General features: G+C 56.3%; 1 protein-coding gene across 11 annotated transcripts in view; it reads right to left on the bottom strand.

Annotated features, from left to right (window-relative positions):
* Positions 1-23,022, bottom strand: part of RAP1GAP2 (RAP1 GTPase activating protein 2) — a 59,031-nt gene that overhangs the window by 28,957 nt on the left and 7,052 nt on the right. For 4 of the 11 annotated variants that reach the window (XM_042026523.1, XM_042026526.1, XM_042026531.1 and 1 more), the window contains exon 1: positions 8,286-8,583. In XM_042026523.1, the coding sequence (XP_041882457.1) occupies positions 8,286-8,578 (293 nt within the window). In that variant the 5' untranslated portion in view covers positions 8,579-8,583. Of the gene's footprint in view, positions 1-8,285; positions 8,584-12,591; positions 12,628-13,419; positions 13,596-15,971; positions 16,223-17,328; positions 17,433-22,659; positions 22,730-23,022 lie in introns of those variants that run through there. The other 7 variants (XM_042026527.1, XM_042026528.1, XM_042026534.1 and 4 more) reach the window with 5 other exon arrangements.

The following is a 23,022-nucleotide window of genomic DNA, read 5'->3' as shown; positions in this document are numbered from 1 at the left end:
CCCCGCGCCGCCGGTAACGAGCGCGGGGCCGGTAACGAGCGCGGGGCCGGTAACGGAGTCCCGCGGGAGCGGCCGCGGAATGGCGGCAGCTCTGCCCCCCTTCCCCTCCGGCCGGGGAGGCGTGGGTGTGTCCGCAGACCCCCGAACACCCCCGGGCCGGCTCTGCGGGCGGGCGGGGCTCTGAGCACGTCAAGGCCCCGGGGACCCGACTGTCCGCGGCAGAGCGCCCGGGTCACCCCGGTACGGAGGCTTTCCCGGCAGCCACGGCCCGGGCTCCTTAAGGGGCGAAGTGCCAGCACAGACCCTTCAACCCCGCAGAGGGAGGACTCGCTCCTGCCCCACAGACCGGCTCCTTCCCGCAGCAAACCCCCGCGGGACCTCCCAGCTGGTCCCAGCCTGGCCCTGCCATCCCTCTGCCAGGCCCGAGCATCCCTCCCCCCTGAGCCCAGGCTGCAGCAGCGGGACAGCACGAGGCCTCGAGCCTGTCCCTCACACCGGGAGCTGACACACAGCTCCCTCCAGGAAATAAGAGTACTTTTTTTTATTAAGTAAGCTGTAAATTATCTACTTCTCACCTCAGCACCTTTCCCTGGAAATCCTTGTTGCCGTGGTGATAAAACACCCAGGTCCCTGTGCCCCCCTTATCTCACCTTTCTCCTCTGCCAGTTTAATTTTCACAGGAATTAGACACAGGACAAGCTACAGCACTTTGAGCAACTTCCTAGTCCGAGGGATGAAAGCACCATCCATGCTGCCTGCAGGTGTGGGAACATATATGAGAACATCCACCCAGCACAGGACAGGACACCGGCACCTGCCCACAGCCTACTGGTTCTCTGTATCCCTGTAGGCATTAGGAACAGTCGAAACAACCCTCCTGCATCTGGTCAAGCCCACTGCCCTGGGTGGGTTTAACCAGCCTGACCTTAGAGCAGGGAGGGCAGAACCCCTCTGGCAGTGGGTTGCAGGGCCCCTGGAGCAGCTGCTCCACAAAGTGTCACAGCCAGGTCAGGGTTTTGGGAGGACCCTGCCACAAACAGGAATCTGCTGGGGGGCACACACAGGCTGCAGGCAACCACATGCACCGTGCACTCAAGTGGGACCTGAGCAACTCCCAGGGAAAGATGGAGAGAAACGCCCCCTGCTCCCCAGCCACAGAGCAAGAGCCCAGCATGGAACAAGAGCTGCCTGGAAACCCCCGGCTGGAGCAGTCAATCATTAACAATGCATGGGGCTCCCCTGGCAAAGTCTGTAATAAATGTGTTTGCTCAGGAGAAACAGCTTGCAGAGGCCACAGACCACATCTGGCAGGGAACAGCCGCTCCTGCAGCCTCGTCCTGCCTGTCACCCTCCTGCTTCACCCACTTCCCCTGCCTGTCACCCTCTTGTCTACCATCCTTAAGGAAATCAACATAACCTCAGTTCTGGCCTTCTCTATCTAAATGTTTCAGCAGAATCTCTAATCAGATGGATTCTTTAAATTCAACAACAACAAAACCCCTATCATTGCTGTAATCTCTTTCTGTATCCTACTGTAAGTCAGATAAAGCCAGGCGTGATGTTACTTTTGTCAACACACCACATGAATTCACCCCAGATGAACCAGACAGCGTTTCGGTGTCACCACAGCACCCATCCCGACCTACACCGTGCACACGGATCACTCCAGAGAGTCAAGACCCAAACTTAAACCCCAGATCAGTATTTTTGTATTTTGCCAGATCTCAAGGTCCCTGGGGAGACTGAGACAGCAGCAATTCCAGCAGACAAGTGTCGAGGTACCCACTTCCCCACAGGAAAAAGCCCAACTCATTCTCCAAAAATACTGAAATGCATTTGTGCCTCCTCAAAACATCAGATGATGCCAAACTCTGAATGGTAGTGAGTGAATGTAAGTGGGTAAGAGGAACTAATCCTGCAAAACCTGGGTGCTACCTGCACTGCCAAGCCTTTCAATAAAGTTTCTGGTGGATCAACAGAGCTCCTCCTGCAGAAAATACCTGTCTGCTTTCCTTGAAGCTCAAGCTATGAGTCTGGCAAATTTCTCAGGCATAGGAAACAAACAAACAAACAAACAAGGAGAAAGAGAAAGAAATTAGATCCTGTTTCTGTGCCAAATTACACTAATTCTCCAGCACCTCAGTAGTTTCCAGTTAATGGAGGGGGAGGGGAGTTAATTTTAAATCTTTTACCTCTCGCATTAAACAGGCAGATTCGAATTTCATTGAGTCTCCTTCTCTGGAGACATTTTCCACATCTCCCCTCCCCTTTTCCAGACAAGTTAAGTATTAATCTCCTCTTGGTTTATGCTGAAGTGGCTTTGTATTGATTTTTAAAGATGTTCAATTCTCTCCTATTTGGAAATAAACCAACACTTTGAGCAGAAACTCAGTCAGGTTCCCTCTCCACCCAAACATGGCCCAGCCCACAATGGAAGTAACTGCTTCTGGACTCATTGCAACTGATTTGTAATTTATAGGCTGAGGGCAAGATAATAGATGGTGAGGGGCTGGCGGGCTATGGGTTCTCCTAGGAGGGCTGGATCCTCACACAGCTAAAAGAAACCAGGACCTCCTGCTCCACAGGACATCACCTGTGGCTGTGACGGGCCCTGCAGAACCTGCCCTGTATTTCTTAGGTTCTGCTGTCTGGTATCTGCTCCAGGATGGAGCGGGGCAGGATGACAGGGATGCCTAGGGAGGCAAACGAGGTGGCAGGGCTGGTGCATCTGAAAGCTCCTGCCCCTGCCTGTTTTCCCCATGCTGTGCCCCCTCCAGCTCCATCCAACCTCCTGTTCTTGCAGTGATGCCACCAAAGCACCCATCACCTTCGTGAATGTTTGCAATAGGGATGCACTGTCAGGGTCAGCACCCCCAGAAGCTCTCCAGATGTCCCAAAGGGCATCTCCTAAGACAGAACGCTGCAGTTCGAGACTCCAAGTCTCCATCCTTCCTTTAAAACCTCACTATCACCCCTTCAGTGACTAAATTACCTCCAGGGTAAGCAGCTGCCCCTGTTTTATGAAGAAATAAATATCTCTTGAAAAATGCCCTGACATTTTTGCTTCAGAGAAAGCAGTTGGCAAGGAACTAGGAAGCCTGAGGGGCTGGAGGGAGCACACGACAGGTCAGGACAATTACACGTTGTGATCAATACATCACCTGGAGGCCGTCTGGACACTCTGCTAAGAAAGAGGATCTGAAAACACCAGACTGGGACAAGACTAAGCCTTTATCCCTAGGAGTGCTGAAACTGCCATGAATAAATGACACTATTAATATTATTATGAATCCATTAATTTATGTAGTAACTTTGGCTTTTGTATTGATGCTGCAATGGGATGAAACCCCCCACGGGTGAGAGCCCATCAATCTTCCTCAGCCACCTGCAGGGGCCTTTCCACCTGCAGAGGACCCAACCCCATGCTCACACCTGAGCTGCAAGCACAGCTGAGCCCAGCTCCAGTGACTCAGGGCCTCTCCGGCCAGAGCCGTGGTGCTGCCGCATCAGGCAGTGCAGGACATGTCCCTGTCACCCTCAGTGCCTCCCAAGGCAGGAGATATTTCTGGTTCCCTCACTCATGAGGGACAGCGCCAGAAATACATGAGCTATGCCAGGCATTTGCCACAGCCGGGCTGGAGGCACGGCCAGCCCATCCCTGCAGCACCGTGCCGGGGCTGCAGCAGCTGACGGGGAGCCCAGAGATCCACCCGGGGCCCGTCCCCGCCACCTTGGGACCCTTCACCACTGCCCCAGGCACTCACCCGGTGTCCCTCTGGGCACTGCTTCCCACCTGAGCACAGGCACCCACACTGCCCAGGAGGGAGAGCTGGGATGGGGCAGCTGTGCCAGCACCGGGAACTGGGAGCCAGAGAGGAACAAAAGGAGACAATGCAACACGGCCCGAAACCCAAAAGTAGTAACTGTTTCCCTGCAAAGGAGCAGTCACATCCCAATTTCCCTGGCATGGCAGAAACAGATTTGGGAGCTTGCAAACCAGGGAGAAAGCGATTACAGTATTTCAATTGGTGCTGCAGGAAGAGGATAAGAGGGCATCCACTTTTAGAGAAGTATCACAAGAAATAGGGTTTTAGATTACATTACATCCAGCCCCAAGTAATCTGATTAGAAATTTATTTTATGGCTTCAGTTAGAAAGACATGAAGGAAATCCCAGGAAAGCACAGAGCCAGCTATTCCATGCAGGCAATAGGAGACAGAGCACAGTGAGATTATCTCCCCAGAAATGGTGCGAGACGGGTGTGACACGCCACCAGCCACCCAACACCACGTCAGTGCTGAGAGACTGGATCAATGTGTGCCAAGGCATGGGGCAGCCCCAGCTCCCCAGCTCCCACCCCACATGCTGGCAAGGCTCCCCCAGCACAGCAGTGCCCCAGCCCTGAGGGCTCCCTGTGCCCCGGCACTGTGGCTCTGGTACAGAGCAACAGGGTTGAAGTGCAAGAAAAGAGCAATTTACCTGCTGAGTTCAAGCAGGAGCACACAGGCTGCGGGCTTGCCCTGTCCAGAGCCCATCCCTGTGATAAGTGCAGCCAAGCATCGACCTTCTGCCTGTGGCCAAGCAGGGCCTGTGATGGTCCATCTCCCCAGCACAGTTTCCAGCCCTCCCCAGCAACACGCAGGGACAGTGGTCAAAGCCACAATGAAAGAACAAAAACGAAAGAACTCTCGCTGCAGAAAGAAGCTGAGGTCAGGTGGGTCTTGTCACCCTCCCCTGGGCAGAGAGGATGCTGAGGAGCACAGCTAAGGAAGGTGCTGGAAGCAGCTCCTCCCTGTGCAGCCCAGGCTGCCCCTGCTCGAGGGCACACGGCCTGTGGAGCATCCCAGTGAAATGGCCCGTGGCTGCAGCGTGTGCAGGTGATGCCAAGCACCACACATGACAGACACACTCAACCAGACCAGCTCCAAAGGAGGTAAGGCCTGAGCCGTAGCCAGGCCAAGAACTTCAAGAAAGCCACCAAGGAGCGGTGGCCACCACAAGAGCATCAGTGACAGGAGCCTGGAATGCTGACCATGCAATCAACACATGAATAGAGAGTGGTTTTCCAAGACTCATTTATCAAGGAACAAAGCAAGCCCCGGGTACAAGGAGTCTCTTGCACACCTCTCCCATCCATTGTGTGCCATCTGGCTATGAGCCAAACACGATGCTGTCATTGGCAGCCCAAGTGAGTCACCTTTGGGCTCTCCCTGCCCAGCAGCGTGGCTGTGTGGTGGCATTGGGGGCAGCATCAGCCGCAGCACGGCTGACACAGAACAAGGTAGTTGTGGCCACGACAGCAGCACAATTACATGGAAATTGTATTCCTGATAATTTGGGGTATTTCTCCCTGTGAACACAGGCCTCCTGAAGAGATGAGCTCCAAGATTTCAGCATCCAATTAAATTAGATCAAATCAACAGAGGAAATTAGTCTTTACAGCATGAACAGATCCTCTGAATTTCACTAGCAAATCAGTGAGCTAAATGTCACCATTCATCAGTAACATCACTAATAAAGCCAGATTTGGAATGTACAGCCACTAACATGTGTCACTTACCCAACGCTTCCACCACCACCAGCACCCTGCTCAGCCCCTGGTCCTTCCTCCACTGCCCATATAGAGCAAAGGCCATCCCTGAAGCCATTATGCCAATCAATCACTACTGGAATCCAGCTGGGAAGCTCAGGATTAGGCCCAAACTTTAACCTCAATGGAGCAATGCCCTTCCTGAGGATGCTGCAAGGGATGTGGGAGAAGGGGATGACCCTAGGCAGAGGCGGGGAGGAGCAGGGTGTGCCTGGGCAGGAGGCTCAGAAGGTACTGCTTGCTGAGCCCAGTGTTCCAGGGAGAGCTGCCCCTCACCCTGCACAGGTTCTTAGTGGCCATGGGCAGGGGAATGCCAGGAGAGGTGCAGGGCCAGCAGCTGCAGGAGATGCTGACCCGTGTCTCCAAGCCCCACTGCTGGGGAAAGGCACCACTGCAGCCCCACCTCCGCAGCAGCCAGTCTCAGAATAAACATCCCAAAGCACTCAGTGACAGCACTGGATGCAGCACAGCGGCAGCAGTCCCACACTGCCCAGCCAAAACCCAGGCTCGCATTTTGCTAACCCAGCCCCAGGGGCCGTGGCACTGAGGGGCAGGTGGGTGCTGCGCAGGGCTCCAGCACGGGTGGGCTGCCCCAGGCTGGGAGCAGGTCCTCGCCTGCGCAGAGCAAGCAGGAGAGCTGGTGGCTGCAAAGGCAGGTCCTGGTGGCAATGCTGGACACACAGCTGGCTCCAGAGGGCTGCTCCTGCTCCAGAGAAGCGCTAATCCCATGTGCAGAGGAGCTCAGCCAAGTGGAGCGCGTGCCTGGGCCTCTCTAAGCCCCCTCCCCGGTGGCTCCACTGTCGCTCCCTCCCCTGAGCCCCCGCTGCTGCAGTGGCACACCCAGCCCACCGCAGATGAAGCACCTTCTACCGCCAGAAACCCCCGAGGGACCGCTGCCCCAGGGCTGCGCTCATCGGCAGGGGGCAGCGAGGGGGTCATGGAACAGGTCCCAGTGCCACAGGGGGTGGCAGCAGAGCAGCAGCGCCTGGGCCCCAGCCGCTCTCCCGGAGATGACACCGTCTCAATTACCCACCTCCCTCACACACCTTGTTTGATGTGAAAGCATTAAAAGACATATAATTTGTGGAGCTAAAACACAGGTATTATCTCTGACACATCCATACTACAGGGAATGTGCTGAAGTCAATCACATCCAGAGGTTTCTGTTGCTCTACAGCTTTTAACTTACCTCTTGCTCCAAATAACAAAAGATGGAAAATGAAGCAGCTTTTAGTTGCAGATCCACCATCTTCCTCTTCAAATCACCTCACACTGTGCAACCTCATCAATGATCAGGAACAAGAGACCCAGATCAGCCTGTCAGGGCTTTAGAAAGCAGACTCTGCATTCTGAACTGGAAAGGATTAACACTATACTGCTTGTAGGAGAAGCTGTTGCGGTCCCTGGTGTGACACCAGTACCATGAGAGGATCGAGGCAGGACAGTGCCTGAAAGGACTGACCTTTGAGACTTCACAGAGACTCAGAATATAGCTCTGACCTATTCAACTACCTGTCAAGCCTCTTCACGTCTCTTCCGGGTGGGAGCCTGAGATGAGCCATGTTTTCACAACAGGCTTTGGAAGATGTGAGTTCCTTGGATATTGTATGGGCCACTGAGTGCAAACCCAGCATCACAAGCCCCAGTGGAAATAAAATAGCAGAGATGGAGAGAGCCATTTCCAGTCTAGGACCATGGCCCTGCTAGCATCGAGCCTTCCCATGGCACGGGAATGCCGCTGGGTGCCAGTGGCTGCCCATCCCTGCCAGACCGTGGGGCTTGCCGGCGCCGGCCGGCAGCAGGAGGCCAGGACCCTGCCAGCTCGCAGGAAAGGCAACAGCCGGCGGGAGCGGTACAGTAATTAACAAAATTATCATCAGGAACAAACCACAGGCTTTGGCAGAATGCCCACACTGCCACGCCAGCACTACCTACCCTGCTCCGGGCTCCTTGGCTTGGCAGAGATGGGGCTGCTCATGGTCCCCAAATCACACCCACCCTGGCGGCGAGTGGGCACATGTCCACGGCCGAGGGGAGGCCAGTGGGCACATGGCCAGGGCCGAGGGGAAGCCAGCAGCCACACCGAGTGGGGCAAGAGTCCCTCCAGACCCTGACTGGGTGATCCCTGTGACTCCTGCAGACAGCGAGCGAACCCGCAGCCAGATGGTGCCTCCATCACCGCAGCCATCATGGCTCCCTCCACCCATCACGACAATATTTGCTCTCAGAAGGTGGCTGTTCCCCGAACAACCGCCCTCCGACTGCAAACAGCCCCCAGCCTGACAGGCTATAAATATGGCAGGAGGAAAAACCAGCACAGTTTATTAGTTCTGAGACAGAGCTAAAAATAGACCCACGTGGGGCTGCTCAGTCCTCTGGGCAGATGTAATTGTGGATAATCTAGCTTTAAATAGGGGAAGGCTGTCTGACAGCAACAACAACATTTTAACATATGGACGGGGCGGCACTCACGAGGACGCGCCGCTGTGCCACCTCCAACGTCACCGCCAGGTCCCAGCCCACCTCTTCCGCTCCATGGCCGGGCTTTCTGCAGGAATAAACCCTCACATAAACCCAAATATCTACAGCAGGCCACTAAGAGGAAAGCATAGAGTCAACTACTGAGGGGGAGCGTGAGCAGAGCTGTGCCAGTACCCATTCCCCCACTCTGAAATCTTATATAGCTGAGGCTTACCAGATTAAATGGCTGAAACACTCCAAGTCCTCAGAGCTGACAGCACCTTCCTCCTCCTGTGAAAGCTTCCTCTGTCCCAGGCAGGCTGTGAGACGTGCTGGGAGGATGCTGTGTGGGTGCAGGGCTGGGTGTGGGCAGGCGGCCAGGGCGATAACTGCCCTTCCACAAAGAGGGAAGCACTCCTGCCTGCTTGCCAGAGATAGCAGGGAGACGTTGGGACAGGCTGGATTTTGTAAATCTCCCACCAGTCCTCGGGCTGGCTGGGGAAGGACAGACCATGGCCCTGCCACCATCCTGGCAGGCAACTCAAGCAGCTGATGGCGAGCAGGGACGGCAGCAGCCACCACCCGCGGCAGCAACAGGGACCTGTCACCATCCCTGGGCACACACCTGCAGTTCCCTGGCACTGCAAGGGGCTTCGTCCCAGCAGGAACCCAGCACAAGACCCGCTGCCAACACAAGGACTCATTTTGCCTGGCATGCCATGCCCAGCCATGACTCTCTGACCTGCCATGGCCCTGCACCGCTGGGTGCACAACTACACCCATCCAGCACTGACCCACTGAGAGACTCAGCCTGGCCTCACTCTGACCCTCCAGCCCAGCACTGGTTTTAACTGAATTTAAAGTTTTCTGCAAGTCCAGGGCATTCCTTGCACCCTGGCCCTGCACACTCAGTCCTTCCCAGTCATTTCTGCACCAGAGCCAGGATAACCATCCCCAGGCATACTGGTGGAAAGGGGTCACTGCCAGGGGTTCTGCCAGGCTCCAGAATCGGGATAACTATCCCAGGCATGTTGGCTGGTGGGGGTCATTGCTGGGGTTACACTGGGCAGGCTCCAGGCTCGGCAGCTATGGAGAGGAGCAGCTCCAAGGCACGGGAGATGGGAAGCCTCCCTGTGTGCTGCAGCTGGCTGCTTTGCAGTAGTTTTGACAGCATTTCCTTTGCATGTGCTTCTCTGGCTAAATATAATTGCAAAACATACATTTGCATGCAATTATCCATTTATGAAGTGCTAATAAGTCAAAGGAATTTACTTAGATGCAATCTGCTTGACAGACCTTGTCCTCACAGAACCCAAGCACAAACCTCCAAGGTTAGTGCAATAGTCAGTGCAGCCATCTCCAAGACACTAAATCTTTCCCACATCTTCCCATTAACTCAGCTCCAGACCATCAAATATTAAAGAGCCTCAAGCCTGGACACAGCTCTTTTTACAAAGGTCGAGTAAATCTTCCATCTTTTCCCACCTTCATCCTCCTGCTGCCATCGGCAGAGGAGCATCACATGCTCTTTCATGTGAGTTCTGGCTGCACACACACTGACTCCCAGTAATTGCTGTACATGGCTCCTCCATTCCACAGAGACACGATAATTTTGGTGCTATTTCTGCTTCATAAGGCTAAAAGAAGAGGTGACTCTGCCTGAAGGAGGAGCTTTTTTTACTGGTTTTTTTGTTGTTGCTGTTTAATATTCTGTGGTTTCTCAGTACACCCCATCAATACCAATGAGCAAATAACCAGAGCACAAAGGCTGAGGAGCTGTCAGTAGGTAAAGGGCTGGTGAACCCCCCGTGGGACACCACCCTACCAGTTTGTTCCAGAGAGGAGGAAGAAGGGCCCCATGAATTCATCCTCATGAGAGGAAAGTCCCCATCCCACTTTTCCACCTCCAGCATCCCCAGTATAAGGACTTCATAAGGCCAAGGGGGCTCAAGGGTCTCTGCCTGTTTTCTTGGGGACCCCTGTGTTTGCTGGGCTGTGAGAGGCAGATAAACCCAGGTGGCTGGCTCACCCGGCCAGAACTGCCGTTTGACATGCAAAGACCTTTTGCAGGCCGATGTTTTCCTCCAGGCTGACCTTCCCACTTGGGAAGCGGCTTAGCTGCCATCTGGCTCAGGTCTTCCCAAACTCGCCAGAGCTTCCTGGGCCTTCACAGAGGCCGAGCAGCAAGTGTGGCTGTTTGACAGCAGCTGCCCGGGAATGCTCGAGTCCTGTGCAACACCTTTCCTGCCCACCTGCAGCCCTGGCACCTTTGCCAGCACCTGTCACCAGAGGGGTCAGCTGAGCCCTGCCCAGGATGCCAGGGCTCCCCACCCATCACGTCTCCCAATACTCCCACTCTGCAGTGCCTCCTCATGCTCTCCAGTCCCTCAGACACATTCATGGTTACCATAGGAACTAATGAAACCCGAACTGAAGAAGAAAAAGGAGAGACAGGGAGAGGGAAAACTGCTTTGATGCCCCAGTGCCACCTGCGTGGGTGAGTTTATCCTGACCCTGTGTGGGCGAGTTTATCCCCGGGGAGGACAGGCAGGGACTGCCCTGCATCACTCAGCCCTCCCACTGCCACGCTCCATCCCTCCAAACGCCAGCTCTGAGGGGCCACATCCACCACCGTGTGCTGCTGCTCCCCTGCCAGGGTTCTGCAAGTCAGAGCTGATGTCTGCAGCAGCACGAGGCTCCCTGAGGTGCTCCAGGACATGCGGAGAGCAGCTCAGATTTTCGGTAATAACTTACACAGGGAAAGAAAGCTTCCAGTGCCTGGTGCCTCTGTGCCGCGGGTTAAACCAGGACACTCAGAAGCTGCAGCAGTAACAAGAGGGCGCTAAAACACCAAAAGTTTGGGTTTATCGTATTTTTATAATTTTAAAAGCTTTTACAAACATGAAACGTGGGTCTGGCTGAGCCCCAATTATAGAACCACTTAATGAAGCAGCCTACCCACAGACCAGAAGCACCACAGGGCTGTGGGAAGCATTAGCTGCAAACAGCAGTGGATGTGCATCAAAGGCTCCAAGGAAACTCCCTCCTCTGGCCAGTGCAGGAGGGGGAGAGAGAGAGAGACGGGGAAACGTGGCCCCAGACCCTCACCCTACCCAGGCAGGAGCACGGCAGCGTGCCCACAGCACTGGCACGGCACTCCAAGCACGGCGTTAGTTGCTTGGCACGGGGGAGAGAGGAGGGTGCAGGGGACTGCTGCTGCACCAGCCTTAGAAAAACATCAGAGCACAGTGTAGGCAGAATACAAGGAGCAGCTCAGTCCTTCTCGGCTTCACGGGAAAAGGAAAGTCTGCAGAGAATTCCCTCCGCTCCCCAAAGTGGTAAACATTGATTTAAACTTCTCATTAGTTCAGCACAACCTGAGCAATGAGCGTAGCACCGGCGATTGTGCTGTGCCATTTACAGAGGGCATTTGCCGGCTCGTTCAGGCAGCAGCTCCCCCAGGCTTTCCGGATACTTTTCCATTAATGAATAATTTGCACAGCGATTATAGAGGGAAACCGAATGAGCCATCACCCTGTGCATTGCCTGGAGCCCAGGGAAGGCCTGGCCAGAGTATTTCTGTATCAGCACAGGGGGTAGCTGATGGTGCTGGAGCTGTGTGCTCACAATGGGGAACCCCCGACCCGGGGAGCTTATCTGGGATGCAGGAGAGGGGAGGACGCACCACAGTGGGAGAGAAGAGATCAGTACCCAGGATGTCCAGCCAGGAGGACAAAGCTGGTGGGAACAGGAGGCAGGTCCCAGACAGCCACGAGTGCTGGGGGAGCAAGAGAGCATCGGTGCCACCACTGACAGACATTCACCACCTTCTCTTCCCCATCAGCCAAGGACATATCCCAGCAGGGGTGGTGTCCTCACACAACTCGCTCCATCACAGCATGGGACGTGGCCCAGCAACCACCTTGCCAGAGCCACACAACCCACACCACCCAGCAGTGTCCAGCAAGTCTGTGGCAAATCCAAGATGGACCCACCGAGCAACACTGCCAGTCCACAGACCCTCCGGGGCCCCAGTAGCATCTTCACCCCTTCCAGAGCAGTGCCCAGGGCCCCTCAGCAGCACAGGAGAGGAGCTGGGTCACAGGCACCCACTGTCCCACTGACACTCACCACCTCTCCAGACTGCAAGACTGACAAACAAAATACAAAACCTCCAGACTTCACTGGATTTACACCCAGAATCTCAGCGCCAGCCTGGCCTGCTGATTCCCACCCGTTACCCCCAAGGCAGAGCTGGTGCCCTGTGAGCTGCCCCATGCACACCTCAGCCCCCTGATCTCACAGCGAGTGCGTCACCGTGTTTGTTGTGATCTCCCAGTGCCTGATTCACTTGAGGCTTTCAGGAGAACAGACTGTGGGACACGCACAAACGCACGTCCTGCAGTGGGTGGACATGGCTGCACTCCACTGCACCAGCTGGAGCCCAGCTCCCAGGAAAGCATCCTCCCCACACAGAGCCAGCTCCCAGCACCATGCAGCCCACGGCAAATCACTACATGAGAGAAGAGCCAGGTACTCACTTGATCTTCAGGCTAGCCAGCATTGTCTTGTCGATCCTGGGGAGAGAGCAGAGGAGGGTGTTACTGCAGGGGCTCCAGATGTAGCTGGCAGGGGGTTGGGTACTGGGGGCTGCTGCCAAACACGACCTCAGTATATCCTCTGGAGGTGCCAGCGCTCCAGCTGACACGACAATCACCACAGAAAGACTTCATCAGAAAACAAAATCAATCAAGATTTAACCAAAATGAAGCCTGGCAGCAAGTAAGAAAAAATCCCCCTAGTTCTTTCCTGGTAGTGACCAGAGCAGAACTGCTGCCTCCCAATCTGGAATGCCAGAGGTGAGCTGGGCAGGAGAGGAGGGCATCACCTGTGTCCCAGCTCTCTCCAAAGCACAGCTCCCACAAAACATTTACAGATAATGGACCTGTGACAGCCCTGATGTGCTGGGAAGATCCCATCAAACCCTACAAATGCAACCCGGCCCCAGGCAGACAAAACACAGAGCAGTCCCCGTCGCTCCCAGCCCCAGCTGGCTCATGTGGGACCGGCAGCCCCAGTTGCTTCACTCATTTCCCTGGCACTGATAATGAGTGTTCATCTCCTCAGAATCATTGTGGTTACAGTCATATTAATATTAATTAATGAAAATCATAGTAATGTCTCAAAATGCAAAACAATATCTTTTGGCAGAAAATGCTCTGTTATCTGCCACATGGAATCAATTTCACATCTCAAAAAAAGACCAAACAGCAGAATAATACCCCCAACGCCCTCTTGTTTTGCACTGTGATCGCAGAGGACACGGCATGGCCACAGAAGTACAGCTTCCCCCCCACTTGCAGCTTTACCTTCTCCACTCCCCGGCTGGGCTCTGCTGGCGCGGGGTGGCTGCACCCGCGGGCGGTGCAGCGGGGCCGGGCCCCTGCGCTCCGTGCCACGGGCTGAGCCTGGCAGGCACTGAGGCAGAGGCACCATTACCTTCCCCAGGGTCCCGCTCTTGCAGCAACATCACACTCATAGAACCCCATGGCCAGGGGAGCTCTGTTCCAGGCATTTCCTCAAACATCAGCTTCCATGCTCTGCTCTGGAGAGTCAGCCCACTGCTGCTCCTAAAAATAAACCTAGGGCACCTGCTATTGTGACTTAATACCTTACAAGCCTGCCCAGACCTTGTTGATCATTAAATCACGTTGAACATCAGAGCATGCTGGGGAGCAGAGTTGTTTCCAAACTCAGTGACAGAGGCAAAGCAGCTCAGGGACAATGGGTGGCTGGGGCAGCTCCCGAGGGACCTGTCCCTGAGTAGAGGCTGTACACGTGGCTCCATCCAGAACCACGGGAAGAAAAAACAGTTGTTGTTATTTGGCCTCTTAAGAGTGAGAAGGGGGAAAAAAGAAACAAACGAAAAAAACCACACAGGAAAGAAACTCCCATGTTTGGGAAACCGCAGTTGCAGTGTGACTATGAGAGCCGTTTGTCGGCCCTGCCCTGCCCTGCTCCGCTCCGGAGAAGGCAAAATGAAACACCCCACAGCCCTGGGGCTCTCCGGCCCTGGGCAGCACCAGCTCCGGGGGCAGCACTCACCATGTGCATCCCCACAGCCAAACTGGGGGCACCACATCTGCCCCCCAAGGTGAACACACTGCTCCGGGACCTCGCTGGCAGCAGATGCAGCTGCTAGAGAGGGAAATAATAGCAATTTCCAGCCCAGCAGAGGCTGGAAATAGCGAGGGCAGCCACAGCAGGAGGCGGCTGGGTGTGCCCAGGCACCTCACACGCAGCCCCACAGGAAGGGTGGGTCGGCCGGGACCGTGAGAAAATGCAGGTGCAGGTACGGGGCTGTGGCAGGTCCCTTCTTTTGCAGTAAACGCCCAGGGCAGGCTCTCCCGGCAGCGCGCAGGGCTTTCCAGGCAGCGTCTTCCCCAGGGACCCGGGGAAAGTGCACGGACCCCTTGGGAGCAACCCCCACAGCTCACGGAGAACGGGGCTCCCCCCGCAGCTCTCACCGTGCAGATACTGACTGACACGGTGTCTAAAGCCCATGTCTTGTTCCCCCAGCCCCAGCTGCAACGGTGGCACAGCCCCCAAAAGCAGAGCCACCAGCAGCCGGCACAGCCCCCCCAGCCAGTGCAGCCCCCATTTTCCTGAGTGACTCTCCGGCTCGTGGTTTTCTTTCCCCTGCAAATGCCAAAGCACAGCAAGAAAAAAGCAGAGCAAAGCCCAGCTGGCCCTGAGTGCCCCTGCCAAGGAGGGTCACGGCTCTGCTCCACCGCAGTGGGAAGCCCCTGGGATGCCCCCGGGCAGTCAGGGCCCCAGAGCCACTGCTCACAACTGCGACTGTGGGGCAGACCTGTCCAAGAGCTGCCGTTTGGCCACCACAAAATGAGCCCACATATCATAAAACTTATTTGTACAGAAGTCTATCCACGTGCTCCCTTCCCCTTTCTATGTAAAGAGAACGCAATCCAGCCAAGGCAGCTCTCTTGGCTTCAGCGAGGCGTGCGCTCCATCCCAGGGGACCCTGCCGAAAGCCTCGGCACGCCAGCTGCCCCCCTACAGCCCTCACAGTTACTCAGCATTTCCCCCAGCCAGTCTCAAGCAGCTCCAAGTCCACAGCACCACATTCCCCTCAAAGCCCGGGGGCTGCCATTGTCCAGTCCCAGCCCCCACAGCCACTGTGGAACGAGGAGGGGGCAGAGCAACCTTCGGCCCCAAACACCCAACACCAGCACAGCATCACAGCCCTACAGCACAGACTTGGAACAGGTATAAAACACCTCGGGGAGGAGACCTGAGGGGAGGGCAGAGGGAGAACGGTGTCGTTTTCTTAAGCTGTTTCCCTATAGATCAACACCTGTCAGAGGAAAGGGACAGGAGCAAACAGTCCCGCTGAACTCGGGGTGCAGGCAGCAGCCGTGGTGCTCTGCTGAGGACAAAGCAGGGGTGACTCATGGAGGTGCCAGTGGTGCTGGGAACCTGCCCTGGACCAGGAGGGAGCTTGCTGCACCCCAAGGTGCCAAAGGTGGCTGTAAGCATCGCTGTCTGAGTGCAAGAGGAGCAGGCAGCAGGGCCTCAGCAGCGATAGAAAGGGGCAGGGACAGACACTCTCGCAGGTAATGCGCCCACAGGAGCCCACCAGGAGCCCCCAGGGAGGTCCCCTCGCTGCCCATCACCTGCGGGGCTCACGAGGTTTCGCTGGGCTGAAGTTGTGCCAGGCTTCCTGCGGGCACAGGGGCAAGAAGGTCGTTCCCGACACGCGCATGCTGCGGCTGGCACGGTGGGAAGGGCTCTGCCGGGAGGGCACCGCGCCACAGCGCGGGTGATTCCGGCTCTGAGCCGCGGAGGGAAGGAAAGCTCCGCACACGGCAGCGAGGGAGGGAGGGAAGGGGAAGGCACCCACCAGCCGTAGCCGCCGAAGGAGACGCTGCGCTTCCTCTGGAACATGTTGGTGGCTCGGGGCTGCCGGGGGCAGCGGCGGTGGGACAGCGGCAGCCGTGTGGGGACGGCCACGGCGGCGCTTCCTGCCGGCGTCGGGCGCTGTGCCGGGGCGGGGGGACCCCAGCAGCTCCCGGTCAGCCGCCCCCGGCGCAGCAGCGCATGCACACGCGTGCACGCAAACACCACTGAAAAAGTCATTTCCTTTTCTTTTCGTGGCCACAGGCTTTTCGCAACCTCACGCTGCAAATATCGTATTTCTCCTAATGGCAGGACCACCGGCAGTGCCGCATGGGCAGCGGGGCTGAGCCATGGACACGGTGTCGCCCACAAACATCGTGGCCTGCGGCTGCCCAGCCACTAAGGCCCGATCCCGAGGGTCACTGGTGGCAGCGTGGTGCTCTGCTTCTTCTTCTCTGTCCCCGAAATGGCAGCGCTGCAGCCACAGCACCAGGCTGGCCCCCTGGTAGGGGAACCTCCACCCACCCCTCCAGTGCCCCTCAGGGGACATCCCACTAAAGGCATCAACCCTCAGCAAGCAAAAACCCCATCACTTCATCTTTCATGGCAAACAGATCCCACCATCCCAGAGCCCAGCAAGGCATCTCACACTAGCTCCCATGCAGCTGCCTGTGGCACACGGGTTTTCCATCCTCTGGTTCCCCAGCAGCTCTGTAATGCATCTGCAGCCTGACCACCCCCCAAACGCCCCCGTCCTTTAACAGCCAGACTTCAGAAATCCCATGGAAATGGAAATGCTGACCTCTAGCTGGGTATGAGCTCCCATCCGTCACAAATGCCAAGAAAGCAGATGCTGTTCCGTGCACCATGCTTTGGGCATTGTAGGGCACAGCAGAGCCGTGGGGAGGTGAGCCCGGTTGCAGGAGTTGGCACGGTGCCCAGAGGCTGAGTGTGGTGCCCAGGGGCTGAGTGTGGTGCCCAGGGGCTGGGGCTGCACCTGGTGCCCAGGTACCCTCACACCTTTCACCTCCCCAAACCAACCACCTGCACCCACCTGCACCCGCTCAGAGGTGGGCTACACCAGGGGATCACCTCTGCCGGTCCAAGTGAGGAGGAAGGGTGGGAACGCCGAGCACCTCTCGGCAGTGGGGAGGCAGGAGGAGCTGTGCTGTGCTGGGGCCACAGCGCGACACCAGAGCGGAGCCGTGCGCCGCAGCCAGGACGGGAGGAGCTGCCCAGCCACGCGTCCTTTGCCGTGTCCACGGGGTCCAGGAGCCCCTGTCCCAGAGCCACTGCAGTTCAAAGGCCAGAAAAAGCCTCTGACTGCCAAGGTCCGACCAGATTGGCTACAGAACACTCACCTCCTACCCCAGGGATCCAAGCCAATGCCTGCTGCAGATGCACAGCATCTCCTCGCCCTGGCACTCCAGGCAGTGCTGGCTCCTGGGTCAGAGGCAGCTCTAGCCCAGAGTTCTCATCCAAGCACCCAAAAGCTTTAAATTGAGAGACATTTTAATTCTGTCTGATGCATGAAAGAAAGAGGTGGGGGGAGAGAGGGTATAGGGAGCTGGAGACAGAAATCACCCAACTCCAGGGAAAAAACTTGGACTGAAATCCAGCTATTTCAACTCCTACTTTTCTGCCCACAGCCTTAAAGGGATGAAACGATGGAAATTCTTTGAATTTTAGAGCTCTTAAGGACATTATTTAAAAAAAAAACCCACATGCTCCAGGCTTTGAAGCCATAATTCAGGTGCTACAAAATATCTGGAGCAGACATTTGCTTGGAGCACATTTGTTCTGGCCTGCACGATCCATGTCAAAGCTCTGCATCAACAGCAGTGTGACGTTATCTTCTCGCTTCATCTTCCCCCAGGCCATGTCTTCCTTACACTCCTCCCAGCTGATTTCTGCCCAGCTCTGCTGAGCTGCTCACAATTAACATGTCTGAAAATAAACGCTTCAGGTATGGCCAGGCTCTGCTGCACATTTGGAATGAGACCCAGTGCGGCTGCTCCTGCACAGCCCTGCCTGCAGAGCTGTGGGACAGGGAGGGATAGTGGCTGTGGGAAGCACTGGCCTTAGCTGGTACTATGTCAGGAAAAACTTGGAGACCCCAGAGAAATGGCCAGCTTTGGACCTTTCCCCTTGCAGCACCATCTACTGCATCTCGTTCTGCTGCTTCGGCCCTGCATGAACTCGCAGCTGCCGGAGGTGACACGGAAGCAGGAAGGGTGATGGGGACACGCACAGCACAGCAGGACCTGACTGCCCTTTGCTGGGTGGTCACCCCAGTCAGTAGGTCATAACCACTCCTGCAGCTCTTCCTCATGTCCTGTCTGTGCTAAAGCACAGGGTAGCCCCACACATGCCCCAAGATTTCAGAGCACAAGAGGGCAGGACCCTGGGATGGCCATAGGGAAACATCTCCATTTCCTGCTGCCCAGGAGCGTGCGGGGCAGCCCCCACACAAGCCCACCTCACCCTGCACCAGCACCTGGGGATACCCGTGGCTGGCAGTGGTGGAAGTGGAGCTCTTCCTGCTCCCCATCCCCACACATCTGGCAGCCCCCCAGGGCCACACCAGCCACCACAGATACAGGTGACAAACTGCATTTGAGCCAGGCAAAGGTTAAAAATACACCAAGGACCAACACCAGCTGCCCCGAGGCCACCAGCCGCCCTCGCTCCCGGGTACCACACCACGCCTGCCCAGCACCATCTCACCCGCAAGGGAGTGCCTCCAGAAATAGTCTCTGCAATGACATTTTCTCACTTCCCCTCTTCCCTCCGAGGTATTTCACACAGGCTCAAAAACAAAAGGGAAAAAAAACCCTCCTCTTTCCAGAGCAGGCACAGGCAAATCATAACTGAGCAGCCAAAATTAGGGAACAACACCCTGGGGGAGGACGACTCCTCAGTACCATCTGCACCAGTCTAAATTAACATCTCCCAGGGGCCTCAGCCAGAACCAGGATCCCATTGCTCCGACCCAACCTGGTGAGCAGCCCCTGCTACTGGGAACAGAGCAGCCGCACTGCTGGTGACACCTCAGAGCAGGATTGTGCCCAGCAAGGGCAGCATAATTCTTCCCTTTCTTACTGGGGTAAGAGACTGATTGCATCATTAGTGCTTTAATATTGCCTGCGGCACTCTGAGGGCATTCAGCTTCCTATTATGATTCTAAAGAAGGTTGTGGGCACAGAAATATTAGATTTTGTCCTGGCAGGAAGAACATGCCGTGCACATCATCAGCTTGACCTACAGAGCAAAGGAAAACAGTGTCCAAATTACCTCTGACTCAGTTCGTGGAATATTTTAAACACTGTTTTCTCCCCTTTATGGTACTGCTGAAGTGAAGAGAGAAACTCGATGTCTTAAATGCAGCTTCCCACAAACCCCAGCTTGCTCTCAGGGGTGGCTCTTTACTGCTCAACAGCCTCAGGCCAGAAGGACTGAGAGGGCTCCCTCAGCCACCACGCTGGGGAGGGGAGGCTGTGTCACCCAAGAGGAGAGCTTCAGACAAAGGACAGCAATGACAGAGACCTTCCCGAGACCAAGGCCATGCATAGCTCAAGCTGCAAACCACGCTGCAGCTCCTCTTCCACATTGTCGAGGAACCACTGATGGCTCATGGACTCATCCCTATGTCCAAAGTGCTCTGATCACTCCAGCTCATTTCTGTGGAAATGGCTGAAAAACAGATCCTGGAGGAAGCCACCACACGACCTGCAAAACATCGCCTCTCAGGTAGTGGTACAGAGGGATACTTACACCCAGATTTGGCAGCACCAGCTTTCCCAACAGCCCAGGAAGCACCCAGCACAGAGGAGGTCCCCACGCCCTGGAGACCACAGCGCAGAGGAGAGAAACCCAGGAAACCAACAGGTGCTGGCTGACAGCCTGGCCCCCGTGCTGGCCAGGTGCCTGTGTCCCCCAAAGCCCCACTGGTCTCCCACCATCACACGAACCAGCTCTTTGCTGCAGGGAGCACAGATCATGTCTCATCACAGCCCTGTATGCAGAAACTCATCACATGGGCTTCCAGGCTCACTGAATTCTTCTCAGCCAACTATGAATTTAAGGTACAGAATTGCTTGTCTTCTCAAGTCCACACATTTTAGAGACCTACCTTGCTAGCAAGGGCATGAAATTCCCCGAAGAGGCTCTCTCTAGGAAAAGCCTGTTCAAGCACACAGATTTTCTGTGCCTGTTTTCTCCACCTTTTCCAACCACCCCCTTCCCATGCAAGTGGAGCCTGAGGGAGGATGCTTCAGGAAAGCAGCAGAGGCTCACATCCACATGCACTCTGCCTCCCCAGGATCCAGCAGGAAGGTTGCTCTGTGCATCCATACAGTGCCCACGTGGGTGCCTTGCACAGGATGCTCCAGAGACAGGGCAGGCATCTCTGCCCCCACCGTGCTCCCCTCTCTGCCTGGTGACATCCCTGCTGCAGGCAGGCGAGCAGCTGCCATGCCAGCACCAGGTCCCTGGGCACTGTCACCATGGCTACCTGCTCATCCACTGCACATCCCACACCGCGGTTCCCAGTCCCCGCTGCATGGACAAGCAGGAGCTCATCGCCCGTTTGCCCAGGCAATGCAGGGGCTGGTGGAGGGAGGATGCACTGGGGCAAACCTCCCACAGAAACCTGTTCCCAGTGGCAGGCTGGCACTGGCAGCTGCGCCAGGAACTGGAGAGCGCTTGGCCCAATTCACACAACAAACACACGGGGGGGGCGACTGCAGCCAATGAAGAAATTGTGGAGAGACAGAAAAAGAACAGCTTAAACTGAAAAACCAGGGCTGGGAAAATGTGGGGGCGGGATGAAAGCATGGGAATGAGAGAGACCTGAACATGCTTTGGCTGGAAATTAGGATGTTTCTAATCTTCAATACAATCAATCTCTGGAACAGTTTCCTAATAACTGAAATAAAGGAACCAAAAAAAATCCCAAGCCCCTAACTGAGGCTCAGAACATTTGTGGAGATGTTACACAAGATGGTAAAGTCTAGTGGAAGGTGTCCCTGTCCATAGGAGGGGCTTTGGAACTGGATGACCTTTACAGTCCCTCCAACCCAAACCATTCTGTGGTTCTGTGATTCTGTGACGCCCGCAGCAGCAGGGTGCTGGGCTCGCTGACCCAGCAGGTGTCCTTGCCCCTTCCCCTGGTTCCTCCCAGACCCCTTGCCCTGCAGCCCGGCCTCAGCAGCAGACAGGGAATCGGTGGCCGCCCAAGGCTGAGCTGCGCTGGCACAAGGTCAGACCTCAGGGCTCAGGTTTGAAGCCAAACCTGTGCATGGACCTTCTGAATGCTGCAAACAAGGCACACAGGGCTTGGACTTGAGCTTTTCCAAATCTTGCTACCTCTTGCCAGCATCACCTGTATTTTTCAATCATTTTGGGCGGGTTTTGCAAGAGCCGGGCTAAAATCAAATCAGTCAAGAAACAGTCTTTCTGGCATCCAACTTGGAGGCAGATGTTAACTCCAAGCAGGGATTCATCTACCCCCACAAAACTGCAAAACTGTCTGTGGACAACGAGCTGTTTTTAGCTCCTGGAAAAAATGTCTCTCCTCCTGTTGCTGCTGAAGTCCTGTTCCTGTTTCCACAGCAGCAGCTAACAACCACCAGAGCATCTGACCAGGTACACAACAGGCAGCAGCAGCAGAGGGCCTCTTTGAGCAGCCCTCAGCACCCTGCTACCATACAGCTATGCTTAGGGATGAAGGGAAGGAAGGATGATAAAACAAACAAGCAAGCAAAGAAAAAGACATTTTTGCTGCTATGGTTATCGTCCCTAGTGGGAAGAACCAGCAGCAGAGAGAGAACGCAGTATCTGTGAAACGTGGTGTGTGCGAGCGCGAGCCTGCTGCCTGCAATCACACTGCGTGTTGGATCTGAATTTAAACTCTTTGGCATGATTCCAACCCTCAATAAATCGTGCCTTGTGGACAGGTATTATGTCTCTTCTGCTACTAAAACAACAAGCAGTCTTAAACAAAACAGCAGAGCCTAGAGCGTGCAGAAAACAGCAGAACCTGGCAGGATCCATCTCACACCCTGCATTCGCCAGGGATGCAGGCGACATCTCACACAGCCCTCACAGGCTCTGTGGAGCTCCACACCAGGCACACCGGTGCTCTGCCTCTGGGAACGAGCAGGATGAAGGGAAATGCTCAGCCTGGTGAGCAGACATTGCGCTGCTTCCCTGTCAGGGATGAGCTGCAGCCTCGCACAGGGACAGTGGTGGGGAGGATCACCCCAGCAGACTGGCGTGGGGCAGGCTCAGACGTCCCTTTTCTGTGCAAACACCTGGGGCTCCCCAGCCAAGGAGGGACAAGCAGGACAAAGCCCCTCGCATCCCACCGGGCCCCACCACCCCGACCCCCGGGAACAGCAGGCAGAGCCCCGCACGGACTGCTGGAAATCGCCTCCTTGAATGGTCAATATTTAAGAGCGGTGCTGGAGACCTCTTCACCGTCCTCCCATACACGGGTCCCGGTCCACGGGTCCCTAGCTCTAAGCCCCGTACAGCCCCCGGTTCCCGGTCCCGGCCCCAAGCCCCTGGCCCGGCACCGCGGCTCCGAGCGCAGACGGAGGAGCCGAGAGCCGTGGAGGCGCCTCCGCTGCGGGTCCGCCCGCGCTCGGCCGAGTCCCCGCGGGGCTCCCCAGCCAGGAGCACGTACGTACCGAGGATGGAGCCCGCAGCCCCGCGCCGTGCCCGCCGCTCGCCGCCTGCGGATCCCGCCGCGGTGGCGGAGCCGGCCCCGCGCGGGGCGGTGCGGGGCGGTGCGGGGCGGAGTGGGAAAGTGCGGAGCCGTGCGGGGCGGTGCGAGGAGGTGGAGAGCGGTGCGGGGCGGTGCGGGGAGGTGCGGGGAGGTGCGAAGAGGTGGAGAGCGGTGCGGGGCGGTGCGGAGCGGTGCGGGGCTGTGCGAAGAGGTGCGGGGCGGGGCGGGGAGGTGCGGGGAGGTGCGAGGAGGTGGGGAGCGGTGCGGGGCGGTTCGGGGAGGTGCGGGGCGGTGCGGGGAGGTGCGGGGCTGTGCGGAGAGGTGC

The sequence above is a fragment of the Corvus kubaryi genome, unplaced genomic scaffold (genome assembly GCF_017639235.1).
Source record: "Corvus kubaryi isolate FWS band 111438036 unplaced genomic scaffold, C.kubaryi_AGA036_p1.0 37284, whole genome shotgun sequence".
NCBI classification, from domain to species: domain Eukaryota; kingdom Metazoa; phylum Chordata; class Aves; order Passeriformes; family Corvidae; genus Corvus; species Corvus kubaryi.
The sequence above is the reverse complement of the archived record's forward strand: the minus strand, read 5'-3'. Positions and strand labels throughout refer to the sequence as shown.